The sequence below is a fragment of the Anguilla anguilla genome, chromosome 3 (assembly GCF_013347855.1).
Source record: "Anguilla anguilla isolate fAngAng1 chromosome 3, fAngAng1.pri, whole genome shotgun sequence".
In the NCBI taxonomy this organism is placed as follows: domain Eukaryota; kingdom Metazoa; phylum Chordata; class Actinopteri; order Anguilliformes; family Anguillidae; genus Anguilla; species Anguilla anguilla.
In genome coordinates this window covers 5955787-5977174 of record NC_049203.1, presented here as the reverse complement: position 1 = coordinate 5977174, position 21388 = coordinate 5955787, and the positions used below count along the sequence as shown (strand labels likewise).

Below are 21388 nucleotides of genomic sequence, written 5' to 3'. Positions count from 1 at the left end.
GCTACTTGTCACATGGGGAATGGATAAGTCACCAGCTCAGTGTGGTATAAGCCTATCTGTAACGCAATATTTTTCAGTTCATTGATCTCTCACATTTTAGTAGTTTGCCGCAGAGAAAGCCAAGTTGTCAGTAATTAATACATTAATGACTGGTCAGTAATCAGTACATTCATGACTGGTGACCAGAAAATCCTTAAAACCCTGTACCACTCTAGTAGTAGCAGAAATTGTACTGCATGTGGAGCAAAACATGCTGCACAGGTAAGAAGTTAAGAGATCTGAAAAGTTTTGAAAAGCACATCACCCTGAATGAAGTTTTTGTTTTGTTTTTTTTTTGCCTTGAACAAACCATGCAAAAGCAAACATGAGTTTTAATGCAACTTTCAGCATCCACAGGACCAGACATAATTCCAAAGAAGATTATTGTCTTTGCAGTTCATTATATCTATCGTTTTTCATTGTAAAAGAAAGTAACAATTCCAAAAGTGCTGTTGGATATACTACACCCATTCATGGAATGATAATGTATGCTCATAATTCTTCTAACCAGACAGGAACATAACATCATACCACATACAATAGCCAAAATGGTGATATACCATATTCCATTTCAGGTTCTTGCATTTTATATTCTGTTCATGAACATGGACTATACAACAGGGGCCTGATTTACTTTCAGCGTATGCAAAACCTTTAGAGTATACAGAACCTTCTCGAACACGCAAAACCAACAACACAACACAACTGGTGCAAAACAAACACCTTGATCACTCAGTGATCATGTGACTGGTTTTGCGTGCGCTAAAAGGTTTTGCACATACTAAAGTTCTTAGTAAATCAGGCCCCAGATAGCAACACTGTTTAAATCAGTATCAGCCTTGTACTTCTTCAGCGTTAGTCTCGTACCACGGTCATGGTTACGGTTGCCTTCTTAGCCTCAGGCACAGCCGTCTGCTGTAACATGACCGGAACTGTGCCAGGCCAGGAGCAGTATGCGCATATACTACCAAGAAATTTAAAAATATATATATTTTTTTTTAAACTCACCCTGCTGTCGGAGTGAAGGCCTCAAATCCAAAACCTGGCCCGGCCTCCTGCCTCCTGTCATTGGTTCTCAGCTCAGAAGTAGGAACGGGTTTGACCAATGGGGGGCTCTCGGCAGCTGGGGCAGGACGCTGGTTGACATTGGCGATGCTGATGCTGCCCACACGACGGGAGGCCTCTGGCCGGCTGATGGAAAGGGGTGGCGCTGCCTCCTGTAGGCCTGGGAGGGAAATGCATGTCAGACCCGGACAAAGCTGGAGTCAAAGTTGCATATGCTATGAGGTTCCTCAGGAATGACTGATCAGAGGTATTAGCTAAGACTCAAATTTACTTGCTCCCAGAAAAATGTAATAAGCGGTCTGTGTACATTTTAGGCATCTAGCAGATGCTCTTATCTACAGTGGCTTATACACATTACACAGTATTTTACATACAATCCATTTACACAGCCGGATGTTTACTGAAGCAATTCAGGTTAAGTACCTTACTGCGGTAACGGCACTCCCACTTTGGCTAAAATGTTGGACAACCCAGCGAATATACAGGACTATTGGCAACCCTACTAGCAAATTTACGAATCTTTCGTTTTAAGTTTTTAGCTAGCTTGCTAGCTTGCCTCTAGTTGGTTTACTAGCAATGGGAAGCTCTGAAAATGTGCAGCCGCAGTTTGCGTGTTCTCCCCGTGTCCGCGTGGGTTTCCTCCGGGTACTCCAGTTTCCTCCCACTGTCCAAAGACACGCAGGTAGGCTAACTGGAGACTCTAAATTGCCCGTAGGTATGAGTGTGAGTGCCCTGCGATAGATTGGCGGCCTGTCCAGGGTGCATTCCTGCCTGTCACCCAATGCATGCTGGGATAGGCTCCAGCACCCCATGCGACCCTGCCCAACATAAGTGGGTATGGCTAATGGATGGATGGATATTGATAACCGAAATACGGTCATAGTTAGCAATGTGACCATGTGACCACTCACTCTGAGTTGAGGAGCTGAAGTTCTCTTCCTCCATCAGTGTGCTTAGCTGCCTCTGAAGCTCTGGAGAGAAGGCAAGCAGAGATCAAGGTCAAGAACAGCCATAGCTTAAACACAGTCAGTAAATAACACATTGCCCCCACAATGCACTGTTTGGCCGTGGGTGGCTCGCAATGTTCCCAAGTTTATATTAAAATCGTTCCATCTCCGGATCGCACAGCCACATATTTACAGTGGTAATGGTCGTGTTTTGTAAGGGCCAACTGACCACTGTTGTGCTTACAACCTGAAGACCCTATAAACAACCTTCTACATTACTCTGCATGCAGTGGCTATAATATCAATGCATTATACATTAGCTCTGTTGCGCACATTCATTTGATTAATTCCTCAATTACAGCATTAAAACAAATTGCTTTTATTTCACTGGAAGACCTACTTCAAGCTAGCAGTTCATTAAAAAAATGTAGAAGTACACTAATGCAAAATGTACTCCAAACGCAACAAATCCCCTGGCTGCAGTCACATCAGTATTTCTTGTAAAATGCTTCTGCTTGACTGATGGGTTATTGAAGAGGGAAGACGTTTAATTTCACGCCTGCGCAGACTGGAAGGCTGACAGACGTTCCCAAAGATGCTGTTTAATTAAAGCACGCCGCAGATGTAACGGCAGGACTGGGGCGATGCGTCGGCTGCACCGCGCATTAATTAAACAGCATCGTCGACTCCTTAGCAACAGCCCAACGGCGTGCTGGCTTTCTGTTATATTCCCTGTTTTATTTTAACTTTGTTTCCCCCTTTAACTTGAGCAGCGTATTAAATGGGACTCTCATTCACAGGATACGCCTACACTATGACTGTAAAAAGAATCCACATAGAACTTAAATGACTTAGGGGTCTCTTATACTCACCGGCATAATGTAAAATGGAATTGATTATTTTACATGTGCTGTTGTGATAGGACTTACAGTATATCTAACTCTCAGGGTTCAAATAGATTATAACTGCTGAAGGTGTCCATTTATAACTGCCACTTCCATGTGGGCAGCAGTGTTGTGTAGTGGTTAGGGAACTTAGCATAGAATTTGGAGGTTGACAGATCAGTTCCTAGGAGTAGCACTGCTATTGCACCCTTGAGCAAGGTATTCAATCTATCTGCATAAATAATACATAGCATACACATCCAGCTGTATAAATTGACCGTATGTGAGAAGACATGTAAGCTGTGTAAGTATTTACTGTGTAAGTATTGTGAATGAAATGTTTGAAAGCAGCTGTTTATCCACACAGTAAAGCAGACAGAGCTTGAGGTTGAAATGAAGGAAAGCTGAGCAGTCTGGTCCCCTCACGCTGGTACCTATGTGGGGCTCAGAGGGGGTAGTGGGGTCCGAGTGAGGTTGAGTATGCTGCAATGTACCTGACTGGGTGTCATTGTGTGGAGAAGAATCTCCAGCTGCAGGAGGGGGAGGGGTCACGGCTGAAGAGGGGGCGGAGCCTGGGGCAGGAGCAGGAATAGAGATAGGGGCTGGGGTGGGAATGGGCAGAGCAATAGGAGCAGGAGAAGGGCCTGGGGCTGGAGCGGGGGTAAAGACAGGGCCAGGGGCACAGCCTGGGGTGGAATCAGGGTAAAAGGTCGGAGCAGGGGTGGGAACAGGGGCAGTGACAGGACCAGGGTCAATGGTAGGGGCAGACTCAGATTTAGGGGAAGGGGCATAAACAGGATCATGCAGAGCAGGGGTGGGAGCAGGAGGGGCAGAAACACGACTGGGGGCAACACCAGGGGCAGCTTCAGAGGCAAGAGCAGAAACAGGAGCAAGAGCAGGCACAGGGGTGGGGGCAGGTGAGGAGAGAGCGGCAGGAGCAGGGTCACACAAAAGCCCTGAGGCTGGCTGAGGCTCCAGAGGGACAGGAGCGTGGGGGTCAGAGGCACAGAATGACAGCAGAGCATTCTGGGATCTGGGAGGCCTCCATTCACTTTGCCAGGGAGCTGACAGAGTGAAGGAGGACGGGAGAAATCAGAGGATTAAAAACGATGCAGAAAACAGAGAGGAGGTGGGGAGAAGATAGCAGGAAAAGAAAGGGGTTTCAGGTGAGGAAAAAAGGAGGGGAAAGAAGAGAGAAATAAGGAGAAAAACAAATTAAACGAGTATGCAGGAATAAAGGCCGATCAGTGTAGTTTATATAGTCAGCACAGAAGAAAGATGAGCAGGCTGAAACAGACCATGGCTCTTTGGTCTGTTTTGGGTATTTACAAAACACAAATCTGAACACTCCTAACTGGGGAGCATCAGTCAAATTCAGGCCAAACAATTCAGACCACAGATGCATTGTTGCTTGAGAAATGGCAAACACGCTTTCTTTAAACGATAGGTTAATTCATTCTGTGCTCATCCAGAAGTAAAATCTGACTAAAACAAGCCAGTCCTGTGGCTGCCAGACAGGCAGCAACCTGGACCACCGAACCACAACCTGGGCTCCATAGTTACGGTTACAATGATGGAACAGGACAGCTACGATCACCATGGAGATGAATGTGTGATGACCACACTCCATATAAAATGGCTATGCACAGCCTTGGTCACCAAGGTGACAGATCTCCATTGTCAGGGTGACAGAAATGAAGCTAAGTAGTCTCTGTCACCATTTCAACTGCATGCAGCACCTGCAGCACACGTCTGCTCCATAGCATGGAATTGAGGAAACGTGGTGAAACCGGGGAGATCAAAAAAAAGGTCTACATCCTCATGGGGGGCAGCAGGCTTGTTTTGGCCCTCGAATATTGTACCTGTCACGGGGGCCGAGGGTAGGCTGGCTGGCCTGGTGAGGGCGGAGCCGGGCTCAGAGAGGGAGGCCGAGGGGGTCATTGATTGGTGGAGGACAGGGGGAAGCGCAGTGCCGGGAGAGGTGGAGGAGGAGGAGGAGGAGTAGGAGGAGCTGAGAGAGGAAGGAAGGAAGCGTGCTGTGGAGACACTCTGAGGCCACCAGACACTGGAGCGGGCGGCGGAATAGGAGGCTAGGGCAGGGAGAGAGAGAGAGAGACAGAGAGAGAGAGAGAGAGATAGAGAGAGAGAGAGACGAGGATGGAGGAAAAGGAAAAATAAAATGAGAGATAAATGAAAGGCAAGAAGGGGAGTTAATCACAGACAGCTACTGTTCAGCTTACCCCTGAATGCTGACTGCTTATTACACACCTCTGTACATCTCACACTATATGCTCAAACCCATTTATTACTTAAAGTGCTGCATCCGGAGTCTCCCTTCTTGCACCAACTATGACACCTAACCTGTGTCATTTGAGCCTATTACTGTTATCGTTTGTGACAGTGATGACTAGTGATCAGATGTTTAATGACCTGCATGCAACACATGACAGGAAACTGGGGAAAAAAACAGCTAATCAGAGGCTGCCTATCCAGTCCACAACAATTGTAAGGAAACTGGGAAAAAAACTGCCAATCAGAGGCTGCCTACACTTGTAAGGAAACTAGGAGAAAAAAGAGCCAATCAGAGACTGCCTATCAATCCACAGCACTCATAAGGAAACTGGGAAAAACCAGCCAATCATAGGCTGCCTACACTCGTAAGGAAACCGGAGGGAAAAAACTAGCCAATCAGAGACTGCCTTTCAGTCCACACTCATACCTGAGAGGGAGACACCTGACATGGGGTGGGTAGAGGGGAGCGAGCTGGCAGGCTCTGACAGGGAGGAGGAGAAGGAGGAGGAGATCGGTTTTGGCAGGGAGAAGGTAGGGGCGACGGGGGCCAGTGCAGGAGGACCAGCATCCAGAGAGGGATCACTGGGGCCGCCCGGGGCCCTCCTCACCGAAGACAAGAGCGCTGAGAGCATACGGAGAAGAAAGGAGGAGGGATGACAGGTGGAACGGAGAGAGGGAAAGAGGGAAAGGGCCAGGAAAGTGAAAGAGAGGAAGGAGGAGGGATGACAGGTGGAACGGAGAGAGGGAAAGAGCCAGGAAAGCGAAGGAGAGGAAGGAGGAGGGAAAGCAGGAAGGAAAAAATAAGAAGCTGGACTTGGACTTGGCACAGAGATGGTAGATTTTACATTTGCCTGTAGGGCTCATAACTGCACTCGAATACACTGACTGAAGTTTGGAAATGCCTTTTGTTTCATGTGTTCAGTCAAAACACTGTTTGAATTCCACAGACTTGTCAGTAAGGTCTGTTAAGTGACCTCTCACTACTGCTGTAGTAAAGTAAGGCACTAAATCTGAACTGCATCAGGAGATATGAAGCCATATCGATACATACCATAAAAAATATATTTTGTCAGACAAAGGTATTTAAGTCTATATATAAAGGTATATAATTTGTTCAGAAATACTAAAAAAAATAATACAAACAAGAATAATGTCCTTGTGAAAACTTAAAGTAATACTGCAATACTGGTTTATTTTTGTGCTATTTTCATGGATTTGTTTTTCCACAATAAATCATATCTTGTTCAGTAAGGAGCAATATGCACACCAAAATTATTCAGTGTGTGTTCTCAAAGTCGTTTGAATGTGTGGCCACTTATACATATATTTCATGCCCATTACTGGATAGATCTTTTTCTCATGTGTTAAACATAATTAAACTGGAATCCTTTATTTTTTAAAAATCTATAGTGGCATAGAAACCACTAGCCTACAGGCAAGCATCCTTCCAGTCTGAAAGTACACTGTAAAGTTGTTTTAAGTGTGACATCATTTCCTAGCAACAGTCATGACAACACAGGGTGTGAATGGGAAAAGGCGAGAACTATAAAATACGCTGCTGCTTTGATTAACAAAGTCCCCATTGGTGAAGCCAGTTACTATGGAAATGAGACAATCGTCTTGGTGACATCAACAATAAATGTCCCATTGTTGGTCTCTCAGCCTACACTGAAAGTACCAATGTGAGGGACTGTGGATTTTACCAAAGAGATACTTTCATGCAAAGAAGGCTATCCCTTTCCCTCAAGCTTTCTATACACACTATTTTTATTACACTTATCGTGCATACACTGCTCTTGAACAGCAGGGGGCGCATCTTGCTCAAATATCACAATCTGCAGGTTTAGTAAATGTCATCAGATATGGTAGTCTTAAACCTGACATATTATGTGGCCCTTTAAAACAGCTAGATATTTACTCAAAGGTTCAATGGCAGTGCATCACCCAACATCTCCTAACAGCAGTTGACAGGCATTGATTCTTTATGACTGATATCAAACTGACTCTCTGGCAAATAGACATAACATAACATAAGATAACGATGAAAACAGGCCAACAGTGCCCGCCATTTTGCTATCACGAAACTGTACCTAGTGTTCAGTTTACCTGCAGCTAGATAGTATCTAGCACCTTATCAACTCTGGTCTTGAAAACTCCCAGATTTTCTGCCTCTACTGCATGACCTGGCAAACTATTCCACACAGTGAATACTCTCTGTGATAATTAAGTTCCTAACGTCTCTGCGGAATTTACCTTTTGCTAATTTCCATTTATGCCCCATTGTGACCAATCAATTGGCAATAAATTAAATGAAACCTGTTCTTTCTTCCCAGAATAAAATACTAAACGGGAAGCTCCCAGGCGAAGCCATGTCACAAACGAAAATGGCAGTTGATCTATTTAAACTTTCTGAGCAGATTTGGCAGTTAGAGAGCCAGCTTCTATGCTAATGCGATCAAACACAGTGCTGTAGCTCCAGCCAATATTCCACATAACAGTCCCTGAATTATTTGTATAGACAGTAAAATAAGGCTTCGCCTGAATCATAGGGCTCCACAACCATTATACAAATATTCAGCAAAACTGGGTGGGATTCAGTCAGGTGGAAGACAGCTAGTTTTTGTGATTTAGGTTCACCTGAGAAATGGAATACACAGCAATGCATGGTAAATATGTGGACTTTTTTTAACGCAATGATAAATATATTCAAAGCAGTGTGTAATATTTAGCAACATACAGACACTGCAATAATTAGCACAGTGCCCAGGTGTTGCAATCTCTAAATATATTTAATTTCATTATATTTCCTGTATATTCCACTTCCATCAGGGAACTGCTGGCGGTGGATTGGCAGCGGTCAGAGGTCAGAGGTCAGAGGTCAGGGTGCGAGTCCGTCGGGGCTAGTCTGGCGGTACCTGAGCCAGCGGTGGGCTGGAAGATTTTGGGCAGTGCAGGTGGGTGGGCGCGGGTAAAGGCTGGCACGGTGTAGGCGTAAGGGGAGGGGCGTGGCTGCTGAAGGCCACGGTCGGGTCGGGCAGAAGATAGGGGCGGGGCGGAGGGTTCAGAGGGGAAGGGCACGGGGAGTTGTGATTGGATGACGGGGTTAGACACGGCGCCAATGATATCGCTTCCCCTCGTCTCACTGGCCACTGCACGGGGGGGGGAAGGGTGAGAGAGAGAGAGAGAGAGAGAGAGGACGGAAAAGAAGAAGAGAGAGAGAAAACAGGGAGGAATAAAAGAGAGGGGGTGAGAAAGAGAGAACAGTGTAGAGAGAAGAGGACAGAGACAGAAAAGAAGAACATGACAGAAAAAACCACAGAGGCATTGAGATGAAAGAGGATCAGAAACAGTAAAGAGAGAAGGAGAGATGGAAGGTAAATAACAGAGAGAATAAAAGGAGAGAGGGTGATAAAGGAAAATATAGGCAGAGAGAGAGAGGAAGAAAAGGTATGCAATTGAACGTGTGAAAAGATGGAAGGGTGACATAGACAAGGATGGAGGCAGGACAAATGGATAGAAGACATTAAAACAGACAAATAAAAAAGAAAAGATGAAAAGAACGAGGTGATGCAGCGAATGAATGAATGAAGGATGACTGCACTCAGATACATATCTCAGATCAACAACAACTAATAGGACTGTACTGGAATGTCATGCTGAGGCAGTAAATTATGACAGGAGAAGATGGCTGCCCCCTACTGGGCAGGTTTAAAGATCTGTGGTGCATTAAATCAAGCATATTCAGGTTTGATTTTCTCACAGCGCCCCCTACAGGGTGAGTGTGATGCAGCGCATACTGCGTATCCTCCATGCCTTTGTGAACACCATTAAAAGGTGCAGCTTCCTGTGCTATGAGGAAGTGATGCAATCTTATCCGAAAAGGGCCGGTGTGGACGCAGGTTTTCTTTATAGCCCAGCACTAAGACACCTGATTCTGCTTATTAAGGTCTTGAATGAAGACCGTGACCGGCCAAATAGTTGTATCAGGTGTCGTAGTGTTGACATAATTTCCAGCCAGCCCTTTTTTTGGATAAAATCGGACACCCCTGCAGGAAACCACAGACTGGAATAAAAGCCTGCAGAACAGGGCTGCCTGGCCCTGTTGCTGGAGATCTACTGTCCTGTTGATTTTCACTCCAACCTTACCAAAGACACACCTCATTCAACAGCTACAGCAGGGGTGGGCAATTCTGGTCTTGTACGCACCAACACTGGCTCACTCACGGATTTTATAGGGACACAAGAACAGATTTTGGCTATCACCAAATGCAGCTAAAATGTCAGGTGGTGTAGATATTAGGGCTAATTGAGTAATTAAGGCTAGAAGTGCACATGAGAACCAGAAACGGATATTTCCTGGTTATGGTTATACACTTTGTTGTACGTTGCGCTGGATAAGAGCGTCTGCCAAATAGCTGTAATGTAATGTAATACAGCCTCTGTGGTCCACCTCTGAGCTAGAGATCTCGCTGAGCTGCTAATTATTAGTAGAATCAGGTGTGCTTTGTTAGGGTAGGAGTGAAATCCTACAGGACGGCAGATCTCCAGGAACAGGGATGGGAAGCCCTGCTGCAGAGTCTGGGCTCCTTCATGCCCAGGGGTCAGCAGCCATGACACTCTGGGGGTCCCTCGATTGCGGACTTCCACCAGGCCCTACAGCAAAGTATCTGATTCTGCGTTTCAGATGTATAAAGAATGAAACCTGTGCACCTTTCATTTGAAACAATATGGTGCAATATGGAGAATATTCATCATGTTTTTCAAAACGTTTTCCATCAAACTGCTCGTTGACCAACAATCTTGTCAGGTTTGATGACAGCATATCCCAGCCACTTGTCAGACAGACTCCATATGCCCACTAAAACCCGATCGTTGACCAATAAGAGCAGTTTAATGCAAAATATTTTTTTTAAAAACAGTTACGTCCTGAATATTCAAATGAATATTCTTATTTCAAATGAATAACACTGGCACAATGTGGCTGTATATGAAGCACAGTGAGAGGGGAGGTGGGGGGGGTGGGGCAGAGTAAGGGAGGTTGCTTGAGGTCAAGGGCGGAGAGTGACAGGGAAAAACTACCTATCGCAGGAGGGCTGGAGCCAACCACAGGTCTCCACTCCATATCATGTACCCTTCCCTCTCCAGGAGGAGGGGGTGCTGATGGAACTAAAGAACGAGGGAGAAGAGGAAGAGAGAGCAAGAGGACAGAGGAAGAGGGGACAAGGAACAGAGGGAAAAACAAGGAAAAGAAGGAGGGAAAAGGAGGAAGCGGAGAGGAAGAAAGTGAACGTGAGAGAGCGCAGAGACAGCAAAGTCCAGTAACCGAGAGGCAGGAAAGGCAGCACGGAGAGGCAAAAGTGGGTGCAACCGGCATTAACCCTTTAAAGGGCAGGAGTGTGAGGAAGTGCATTCTGCGATTGGCAGGACGCAGGCTGTATCACTGTACTTTCGTGTGAGTGTAGACTATGCTCAGGAACCCACGTTAGCATATGGAAGGGTGTAGCCAGTGTGTCTGAATGCATCTACGCAGTCCACAGGGGTATCGTGTTAGTGCCTAAAGGTGTATTACAGGGGTCTGCAAATCTGGTCCTGGAGCGCCTCCGGTCCTCACTGTTACTCTGCACTTAATCAATCAATTAGAGCAGAAGGAAACACAGTTAACTCCTCACTTCACCTGGTCACCTGGGTCTGAACTGGGTGCTGATATTAAGGTGAGAACAAAAAACCAGCCGAGTGCTCATGGCTCTCCGGGACCAGGGACGCAGACCCCCCGGTGTACTGGGTAGCGTGCAGCCACTGCAGTGACACTGCGGCAGCGACCTAAATGAGTTTTAACGCTGCGTACAGTGATATTTGTGAAGGTGTGTAGGGGCATCGCTTCGCCGCCTCGCGCTAAGGCGCGTTAGCTCGTTCCGCAGGTAGAGTACCTGTGGCGCCGGTGAGCAGCCGTGACCCCGCACCGACCCTCCTCTCGTCCTCCTCGTCACTGTCGTTGAAGTCGTCCAGGTTGCCGATGTCGCTCTGCTTCAGGCTCATCAGGCTGGCCAAGCTCTGCATGTCTTCATCTCTGCGGGTGGGCGGGGCCTCATTAGTCAGGCCACACCCCCCCGCGGCCCATCGCAGATTATGCCTCCGTTCATCCATCCATTATCTATACCCGCTTATTCCCGGTCAGGGTTGCGGGGCGGTGGGGGTTGGGGGTTTGAGCCTATCCCAGCATGCATTGATCAGACCACACTGTGTTATACATAAACCATATTGGCTGTGCTATGACTGTATGTTATATGTAAACCGTATTAGCTGTGCTGTGACTGTGTGTTATATGTAAACCATATTAGTTGTGCTGTGACTGTGTGTTATATGTAAACCGTATTGGCTGTGCTGTGACTGTGTGTTACATGTACATGTTACTGTGCTGTCGCTGAGGCGATGACGACGAGCAGGAGGGGGGCGGGGACTCACGTGGCCTTGCCCTCCTTCAGGAAGACGCAGGACAGCGACAGCTTCAGCGTGGCCTCCACCACCTTGACGGACAGCGGCTTCAGCTTCAGCACCAGGTCCACCTGGGAGGGCGTGGCCGTGGCGTACGTCTTCATGTTCACGTTCGCGGACGCCAGCACCTTCCTGCGGCCCTTCGACTCCTGCGGGAGACGCCAAAATCACCGCTCGCGAGATTCTGAGAACCTTGCTGATGTTTTTTTTTTTTGAAACCTATGTGCTGTTTTTTTCTCTTTTTTTTCCCAATTCAGGTATTTAAAAACAGAATAGCAGGGATTAAAGGCCTATCGAGGTCTAGATGGCGGGTAAAGAAGCAGGCACGCACATTCTCGATGACGAAGGTCCAGTCCTTGTCTTCAAACTCCTCGGCACCGGGATCCTGAGAGGGAGACGTATGTTAGCATCTGGACCATCCCCGTCCCTGGAGGGCTACCGTCCCCGTAGGTTTTCATTTCAACCGTAATTTGGCACACATTGTTCTACCAATTAGCAGATCAACGAGATCTCCAGCTGTTGAATGAGGCGTGCTTTGTATTGGCTGGTGTGAGAACCTACAGAACGGTAGATCTGCAGTTTGGGGTACCACTGTCCTACAGTGAGCTCTATGCGCAGCCGTACTAACTGGGCCTAGTTTCTACCCAGCCCGGTCACAGCAGATCACCCTGTGATTACACTTTCTCAGAGCTGGTGCCTGCCACCGTCCCCCATGGCTTGAAGGGGCTGACGAGCGCCCGATGTGCCTCCGAACGAACGGGGCGGGAGGGTTCGCGATAGCGTACCTTAAAGAGGGTGACGGTGATGTCTATGCTTTCGGGCACCTGCCACATGACCATCCCCCTGTAGGGGTTCTGGATCCCCGGCTGCCATCCGTGAAGCTGGGGGGGTGGGGGGGAGGGGGGTGGAGGCAGGCAAGGCGGGCAGGCGGGGCGGGGTGGGGTAGGGTGGGGGGGTGCAAACAGAACAGAAAAGAGAAGCATTGTTACATTATGATGAATAAAAATTGAATGCTATCTTTTGTGTGCTATGCTCAAGACATACATTAACACAGTATAAATTCGAAAATTTGCCATTTTCAATGGATTCCGATTTTAATGATTTGGACATTTATCCAAAGTCTTGAGCTGGGATCCAATCAAACTTTGTTGCTCTTAACTTTGAATTTGAATTCAAGGCAAGAAATTTCACTAACACACAGAAATCACTAAAAACGAACGTGCCAAAGTGAATCTGTAAAAGGCTTGCAAAGGAAAATATTCAACGCCGACATTCATTTGAAAGATGACGTTAAGAACAATTACTGATTGAGTCTGTCTGGTAAATCATCTCAGATTGGGTTCAAATTAAGGTCAGATTCAAACTAGCATTCCGGACCCGTGTTTGACACCGTCAGAAAGGAAGAGAAACCTTGACGCTTCCACTCTAGTTACTAATGAAAAACCGCACTTGTGCAGAAATGAATCTGCAAGCGCTGCATCTTTGTTAGGAGAAGTCAGTAAATTCTGCTTTTCTGACCGCCGTTCGGCGAAAACACTTTCGTTCTTGGGCAAAACTTTTTTGGTTGTGTAACCGTAACTGTGAGGGAAGGATCTGTGTCATCTGTGCGTTTGAAGTGGTGTTTGCTAAGTGGTGCGAAAGGCCTGAAGGCTTCAAAATCTACATACGGTGCGCCGAACAGACGAAACAGCACTCCTCCTCCTGCAATTACATAACCGCTCTAGAACTACTCAACCGAAGAAATCTCGCCGGAGGAACAGGGCTGGGACGACGGTAACAGCGGGGGCGGCTGTTTACAGAAGCAAAGTCTCAGTCTCGGTTCACACTAAAGTCTACCTTATCGCCCCCCTTTCCTGAGGCCGGCCCTTGAAGTACAGAAGTGACTCAGGGCCACTCTTGAACTCTATCGTGCCGTTTTTTTTTCTTTTTTAAGAATAAAGGCACGTTTATTAACACCAGTGGTGCTAGGTCAGTTACAATGGAACGGCGCCATTTTGGCTCGGCAATTTTTAGTCCACCATTTTGAGTCCGTTCGATCTGCAGCGGCTAATTGCGACGCCTTACCCTGGAGCAGATTCGCCTGTTTCTCCGGGTCCACACCACTCTCAGTTTGTCCGGCTGCCTGCAAAGACACACAGAGAGATCCCCACCGATGTTAGAGTAGCGTCGCCATTGACGACGTGAAACGCAACGACAGACCGCGTACCACGGTCTGCCACAGGCCCAGGCTGAGACTCCAGAGCAGAAAGCACTGGCTCACTCAGGAAGAGAAAGCAGAGAAACACACGAACAGACTAATTAGCATTTTTTTAAAGTTCTTATGTTGGGTTTATGTGAGGAGTACTGACCTACTCGTACTGCATGTAATATACCGTATCTACCCAGGAGGAAAAATAAATGCAGAATCATATTTCTTTTCTGATGCAGCCGGGTCTGTTTGATATTAATCTGATTTCGCCTTCAAAGGCATTGCATCAGTTTGCTTTCAAGAAACAAAATCAATATGTGCATACACACAACCGGAACAATCGCCCTATTGATTCCTCTCAATCACCATTGGATACGCCGCCAGAATTTAAATGAGAAACTTTCTTAAATGTTTAACTGTACGGCAGAAATTGTAAATCTTGACGGACACCTATTTGGTTTTATTGGCCATCTAATAATTACAGTAAAAAGCCCAGATATCATCCCATAGAAGATCTATGTTTTTTGGCAATGGCATAGAAGATCTATGTTTATTGGCAATGCCAGTAGGGTGGGACTTTTCCAGAAAAAAATAATATATGGGGCTGAACTCCAATTCCCATCCTAATTTGGAAAGGGAACGCACAGCCGTGTTCACGCTTGTGCCCCGCTGCCGATCCGGGAGAACATCCACAGTCCTCCCCCGAAAAGTGTGGTGTCTTCAGCCTGCCTAATTTCACACCACGGACTGCAGCCAAGCTCACACAGAGTGGAGTCGGAGGAAGACCATTCATATGTGACTTAGTCCACGGGCACCCAATTGACCAACAGGGGTCACTAGAGAGCGATGAAAAAGTAGACCCTTAACCGATTGAGCACTCTCATACCCACGTGGGGCGACATAGCTCAGGAGGTAAGACCGATTGTCTGGTAGTCGGAGGGTTGCCGGTTCAAACCCCGCCCTGGGCGTGTCGAAGTGTCCTTGAGCAAGACACCTAATCCCTAACTGCTCTGGCGAATGAGAGGCATCAATTGTAAAGCGCTTTGGATAAAAGCGCTATATAAATGCAGTCCATTTACCATTTACCATCGCCAATGGAGCTACTGGCCATAGTCAGCACAGGCATAGCACAGATTTAATCTGGGATCGCAGAGCTCATCCAAGAGCCATGGTGTGGTGCCACAACCAAATGAGCCACTCAGTAGCTGCAGATTTTTTTTTTTTTCAGTAATTCCTCCTGTTACTTGGGTTTAGCTCTGTAATTACAGATTAATTTGCTCGTAAAATGACGGGGTTTTTTTAACCCTTGAACAGTGCCATGTAGGGGCTGGAGATATACAAAGCACCAGCCATAATAACTGAGGCCATGTCTGGTCTTGGTAACGGTGTAACTGGGGGGGGGGGTGTTTATTCACAGTTCAAAAAATGGGGTAGCCATGGGGACCTAACCCCCCACCCCTAGTCCAGCATCACAATTCCTCCTCGGTCCACACACATGACATTCAGAAAGTTCCCCCAGACCCTCCCACTCCAAACATGGGGCTAAGCTTCTGATCTTAAGCAATCCTACAAACACTCATGAGTCTGAGCCTGTATGCTACAAGGGTTTTGAGTTTCAGGTCTTGGACTTGAGTTTCCACATATCAGCAACATGATATTTTGATTCAGCAGTAATAAAGCACACCAAACCAGATCATTGCTCACAGTTTAGTCACTTTTCAGGCTCAGAGCCATTCGGAGAAGGAAATGGGTACCTATTTAACCTTCTTGATATGACCCAACTGGGAATTGAATTCTAGGATAACAACAGTAACTCAAACCGCAGTATGGCTGTCGCTGAACCTGTCATGTCAATAGATAGCTACAGGTACTGTACACAGAAAAAATCACACACACACACACACACACAACACCACACAACACAGCACAACAAACACACACACAACACAACACAACACAACACAGACAGGAACAAGAACAAACACACACACACAAACACACACATAAACAAGCAAAGACACACACTGTCCCAAACGCAGTGACGATCTATACGAGAGCATCCGTGAGGATGCGATTACTGGAAGAAAGTGAGATGTTGTGATACCCTCCTCATGAGCAGGGGCCAAGCACTTATGGACAGTGAGGGGGCACTTAAGGACTGGCATGCACGAAGAAACCAGATGTGCACATTCTATTTAATGTACAGAAACACTAGCCTAATACACACGCGGTAAGTATGTGCTGACAGTACGTCCCTGACCACCTGCCAAGGACACTGGACACTGACCAGTGGACGAACCGTGACCGCACTGACAAAACTCCGGAAACCAACGGTGCAAAGTCAAATGAAAACATGTCCCCTGAAGTTAATGTCAATGTGTGGGCAATACCCTTTGAGGAACTGCTTGTTCAAGACTGATCTCTGATTGGCCAGATTTCCAGGCAGTCGTTACGTGACCATAGCGACCACAGCAAAGTTCGGCGAATTGAGAGGGTGTCCTCACCTGACCTCGTCCCACGAATAAAGATTCAATTACATGATATTTTAAAAATACCTATAAAATATCTCCAAATGGACAGGGGGGCATATTCCTTCGGGCATGTTCCAACATGGCAGCTGTGAGCCAGTAGCTGTGTTTACAGGTAACAGGGCGTCTCTGGGTAAAACACTCTCACCTCATTCCTGGCAACAGAGTGAGTCACCGGGAAGCAGGCCCTATGTCAATGACCAAAACCAGAACAACAGTGCTAATGTTCACTTCACACCGAGGAGATGCTATTGGGGACAACCATCAACCACCATACTAACTCATATGCAACACTGGACCAACCAGGTGACTTTTTCTAAAGGGTTGCAGTACCTGTGACCTCACATTCTAAATATCCTGGGCTGCTCTGCCTAAGCATTTTGCTGATCATTGTCCAGGTTAAGAATGAGAAGAAAGGGTTGGCGTACCTGGCTGACGCATTTCTGTATCTGTTCTTTAAGTAATTAACAGGTACAGAAATGTGACATTAACACCCCACAGGGCACAAGAGAAAAGAGAAGATAGTTAATTCAACATTGACAGAGAGTACATATGAGTCCAATAGGTACCATGTAAGACTTGATTTAACACCCAACATTTTACTGTGTAAGAGGACCCAAGTGGGACTCCCTCTGTTTCTCTCTCTGGTATAGCAGGAAAGAGGGAAAGGTAACACCGAATGTGAGGGTGGGGGCTGGGGGGGTCACAAAAATAGACTGGTGTTCTGGCTGACTCATGCAGTAGGTCACTGTTCATACCACCCCACAATCAGCTCCAAGCCCACCACCATCAACAGCAAGACGCTACTCTGTGTATTGCAAAACACTGATCTTAGCCCCACCCACCGCTCCCCCCCCCCCCACCCCCCAGCCCCTACCCCAGCCCTACCCCCATCCCGGCAACTTTAACTGCAGCTTGACAACAACAACAACCACTATTCAGTTACTGCATAATGAGCACCCCTTGCCCCTTAAAGGGTACCTATAGAAGCCTCCACAAAAATAACTAGTTATTTGCCTAACAAACAATACGTTAATTTATGTATAAACATGACCAAGAATCTTTTTGTTTTTTTTTGTAACTCAAACTCAAACTAATGGGAGGTGTTTAATTGGTCCATGGATCTGACAATGAGCTCTGATAGGCTGATGGGAAACTGCATGCTGCATCAAAACAAACTCAGCACCACAGAGTTCAAAGTTAACACCAGAGCGGTCCCTGCAGGGGCTGCTGTGACAACAACACCACTCCAACCACCTTCTACCCACAAAACCTCACGTTCTATCTCTTCCATATCTGCCACAAATTATTTATTCGCCTAGAAGAATTAAAGTATGCAAACAGTCGAGTAAAACTGTCTTCCATTAGGCAACGTCTTCAAAAATATAAATACTTAGGTAAATTTACTTTTACTGTCACACCTAATTTCCATTGCAAATCTTATATAATATAATCATCTCTTATTTTAAAACCCACATTACATATATGACACATTTGTAATATAGATAACCGTATCAGCTGGTTGTATTTTTCCCAAAGAAAATTGGAATGTGCAAGTAAAATGGCTTTTATGGAATTCCCTTTGAGGACAAATAATGGATTATATTCCACTCTATTCTAAACTCCACAGTCAGACCCGTCCAACGGCATATTGCTCGATTACACAACACAAATTCAAGCCGTAGGTCTATGCTGGCACGGTTGTGAAGTGAACTGATCGGCTCAGAGATACGAGAGAAGGTTTTAAATGATTATCACACATATTTGTCTGGTTAAACATAGGCAATCAGCCATTTCTCCCATCAGGTCTACCAGAGGCCCAGTCCAGCCAATCCACATTTTGCACATTCTTGCAGACCGGTAACACAAACCCAGCTCACGGAAACAAGCCGTCTGCTACTTTCAGGATGTGAAGCACCTTAGCACATCTGTCTAAAACCACGCGAGAGGAGCACCATTCATTTTGTTGCTGTCCTCAATAAAACGCACCTCTAAGCCACTGCTGTTTCAGCACAGGTTTTACTTGTTATGTGCTCATGTATATGAAGGACATTAAACAATATAACATGGGCATCAATCCACTGCAGGACAATTCAAGTAAGAAATCCTAAAGAAGAGGAGGAAGTACATAAATTTATTCAAATGTGTGTGTGTGCAGCGATGCGTATGGGGTACGGGGCGGGGGGGAGGGCCAAAAAGCCCCCCCTGTGCACCCCTGCGTGTGTATGAATGTATGCACGCCTCTGCCTTAACCCTGCAGCTGCAGCAGCTGAGACGAAGAGCTTGAGATCTGGAACTGATGGGTTCGAACAACAACTGTGATGCAGCTTCCTTCAGCGACGCAGCTTCCTTCAGCGACGCGGTCTACACTCACTACAGACATGCAGTCCTGCAGTCAATCTATGCGTACTGTGATTTCCCAGAGCACAGGATGCTGTGGGTTTCAATACCTCAGAAGCTCTCGGCAGACTCACCTCAAGAATGAAATGCATGGTCTAGCGTGTGTGTCGCCCAAAGTTGAGTGGGTTACTTGAAAAATGTAATCCGGTACTGGCTACAAATGACATGACTAAAATGTTATAATTAAACATAATCTGTTGGATTACTCAACAAACTGTAACCTAATTACTGATTTTGAATTACTTCCACTTTCATTAGCCAAGTATATTCTAGAATAAACAGGGGTTTCAGTTGATTTGGCTTAATTAATTGGCACTCTTTGCTACTTTTTTTTTATTTTTTACTTTTACGGATCAATTACACAAAATCTACCGTGATCAATAACCTAGAACACACAATCAGTTTTGTTCCACCGTCCAAAAATGACCGACAGAACTTTAAGACCAAAGCACTACCCAAGTAGAGGACTCAAGGAACCATGATTAGCTCATGCCCTAGAAATAGAACCAGAACATTCAGCAGTCCACCCAGAGCATTATACTGAGAAACGCAGCTATAAGTTTAGGTAGAATGCGAGTACTCAATTGGGCACATAAATGACAACGTTCGAAAACCTTCAGGCACAATGTGAGTCCTGTATTAGGCACGTGAATGACAACGTTCGAGAACCTTTCGGCACAATGCGAGTCCTGTATTAGGCACGTGTATGACAACGTTCGAGAACACTTAGGAGTCACTAGCTACGCCGGTGAAGGGCAATGGCACAGCACTTGGAAGGAAACAGACGACACAGCTGTACAATGTGACCTTTAGGAGAAGCGCCCCCATATGAATGCAACACTGGCTGTCATAGGAACATACTGTTCAAATTTTATATCACTAGTTCAATATGGCGAAATATATGGGGGCGGGGGGGAGCAATCATCATCATCATCAATGACTTATTCAATACGATGCATTAACACTTACAGCGCCGTCACGTGGGTCATGAGAAATACGGATGAGGTTATACTCATATTTTTTGCACTGTCAACCAGCGTTATCAGTTATGTCCTACCACTGTGGAAACTGCAAGCGCAACTCACGATTATTAGAGCTTAGTTTTGCCGTAAATGTATGCCAAACCACTGACACTCCTCTCGTAGTGAATATAGCGCATGACTATGATTAAGAAAACCTCGAAATGTTTAGAGGCAACGCGGAAGTGCGTTTACTGTTAGACAAGCTACAGCACGACCCCAATTCCAAAAAACTGCAAAAAGCATATGATATTAAGAAGACAGCGGCTTGCCACAAGTTTAGCGACAACCATCTACTGTCACTTGTTTTGGAAATGCGGATTCCCCTCGTCCCTTCCGTGGCATAGGCTTCCCAATAATGCCTATCCCTCCTGTGACAAAAAATAATCTGAAACCTGTGTTATTATTACCACTGCTACTAAACAAAGAGTGCCAAGGGAAACGCCCTCGGTGCACGCAAACACTCTCCAAAACACCATTTAGCGGTGTATAACTTTTCAACATTCGTTACGTAGTTCACGGGCTAGCAAGCAATAGCTCGGAGTTCGTATCGAAAGCTACTAACCATTTATTTGTGCACTCTATCACCAGCTCTTGGTAGGACGCTGCGAAATGAAACTTCGAGGCTTTCTTGCCAGAGCGTTGAAGTCTCTTCCAAACCGATGTCATGTTTGTCAATACAAAGTCGTTTCTTTTACGGAAGCTTTGTGACAAAACGTGTTGAAGACGGTGGTAATGACAAACTCGTGCACTGTCCGCCCGGTGCCCCCTCCTCCTCCAGGGAAAATGTCAAAAATATTTGACAGTTGCTCTCCCCGCCGTTCCTACCGTCCAGCTTCGTATCGCGGTGTGGAGACTGTCAATATTCGCACGTTGAACAGCCCCAGCGAATGGAAAACGGAACCACGCGGCCACAGATCCAAACACCCGAAGACCTCCGGAACAGCGAGCTACATCTCAACTGTCGCCTTCATCCCCTGCGGTCTGACAGGGGAAAAATAAATTATGCACGGAAACCACCGTGGAGTTCGCTCATAAGACGAATTGAGTCCAAATCAGCATATAATGCACTGGGTTAACTCTTTAGCGTGTCTTTGTGGTAAACATCCAAATGTATGTGCTCCGACTTTCATTCAGAGAAAATGTGCCATAACTGCACGTTAAGTGGTTCAATTTATAGACACGGATCCTAATGTGATGTTCCTTTTCCTTTTCCAAAATAAACTGTAGTACACAGCAACTACGTAGTTAAAAGGTAACTGAATACCTTAAGCAGCGAAAGTGTTAGCTAATTCAGTATTGTAAATAACCACCTATAGCCGCCCGCGCACCCCAGTCACCGTTTTTTTACTGCTAGGAATCTATCTACTGGGAAAAAGCTGGGTTAACACGGGCATGCAAAACGCTGATAATGAAGCAATATGCAAAATTTAGCCACGGCATGCACTACTCTGAAAACAGTAACACCCACAGGTGTAACTGATTGTTCTACTCTGAGGTGGTTGTATACCATGGTTTGAGTTTACGTTGATTG

At 46.2% G+C, this 21388-nt stretch overlaps 1 protein-coding gene across 4 annotated transcripts in view; it reads right to left on the bottom strand.

Annotated features, from left to right (window-relative positions):
- The window catches only part of ehbp1l1a (EH domain binding protein 1-like 1a), a 45160-nt gene extending 23990 nt beyond the window's left edge, over nt 1–21170 (bottom strand). The window contains exons 1-9 of one of the 4 annotated variants that reach the window (XM_035409632.1): nt 20420–21156; nt 13784–13841; nt 12505–12600; nt 12051–12104; nt 11690–11868; nt 11155–11294; nt 10307–10393; nt 2016–2075; nt 1048–1264 (exon numbers count right to left, since the gene is read on the bottom strand). In XM_035409632.1, the coding sequence (XP_035265523.1) occupies nt 1048–1264; nt 2016–2075; nt 10307–10393; nt 11155–11294; nt 11690–11868; nt 12051–12104; nt 12505–12600; nt 13784–13841; nt 20420–20523 (995 nt within the window). In that variant the 5' untranslated portion in view covers nt 20524–21156. Of the gene's footprint in view, nt 1–1047; nt 1265–2015; nt 2076–10306; nt 10394–11154; nt 11295–11689; nt 11869–12050; nt 12105–12504; nt 12601–13783; nt 13842–20419 lie in introns of all 4 variants that reach the window. The other 3 variants (XM_035409634.1, XM_035409635.1, XM_035409631.1) reach the window with 3 other exon arrangements.
- Between the last annotated feature and the right edge of the window lie 218 nt (nt 21171–21388).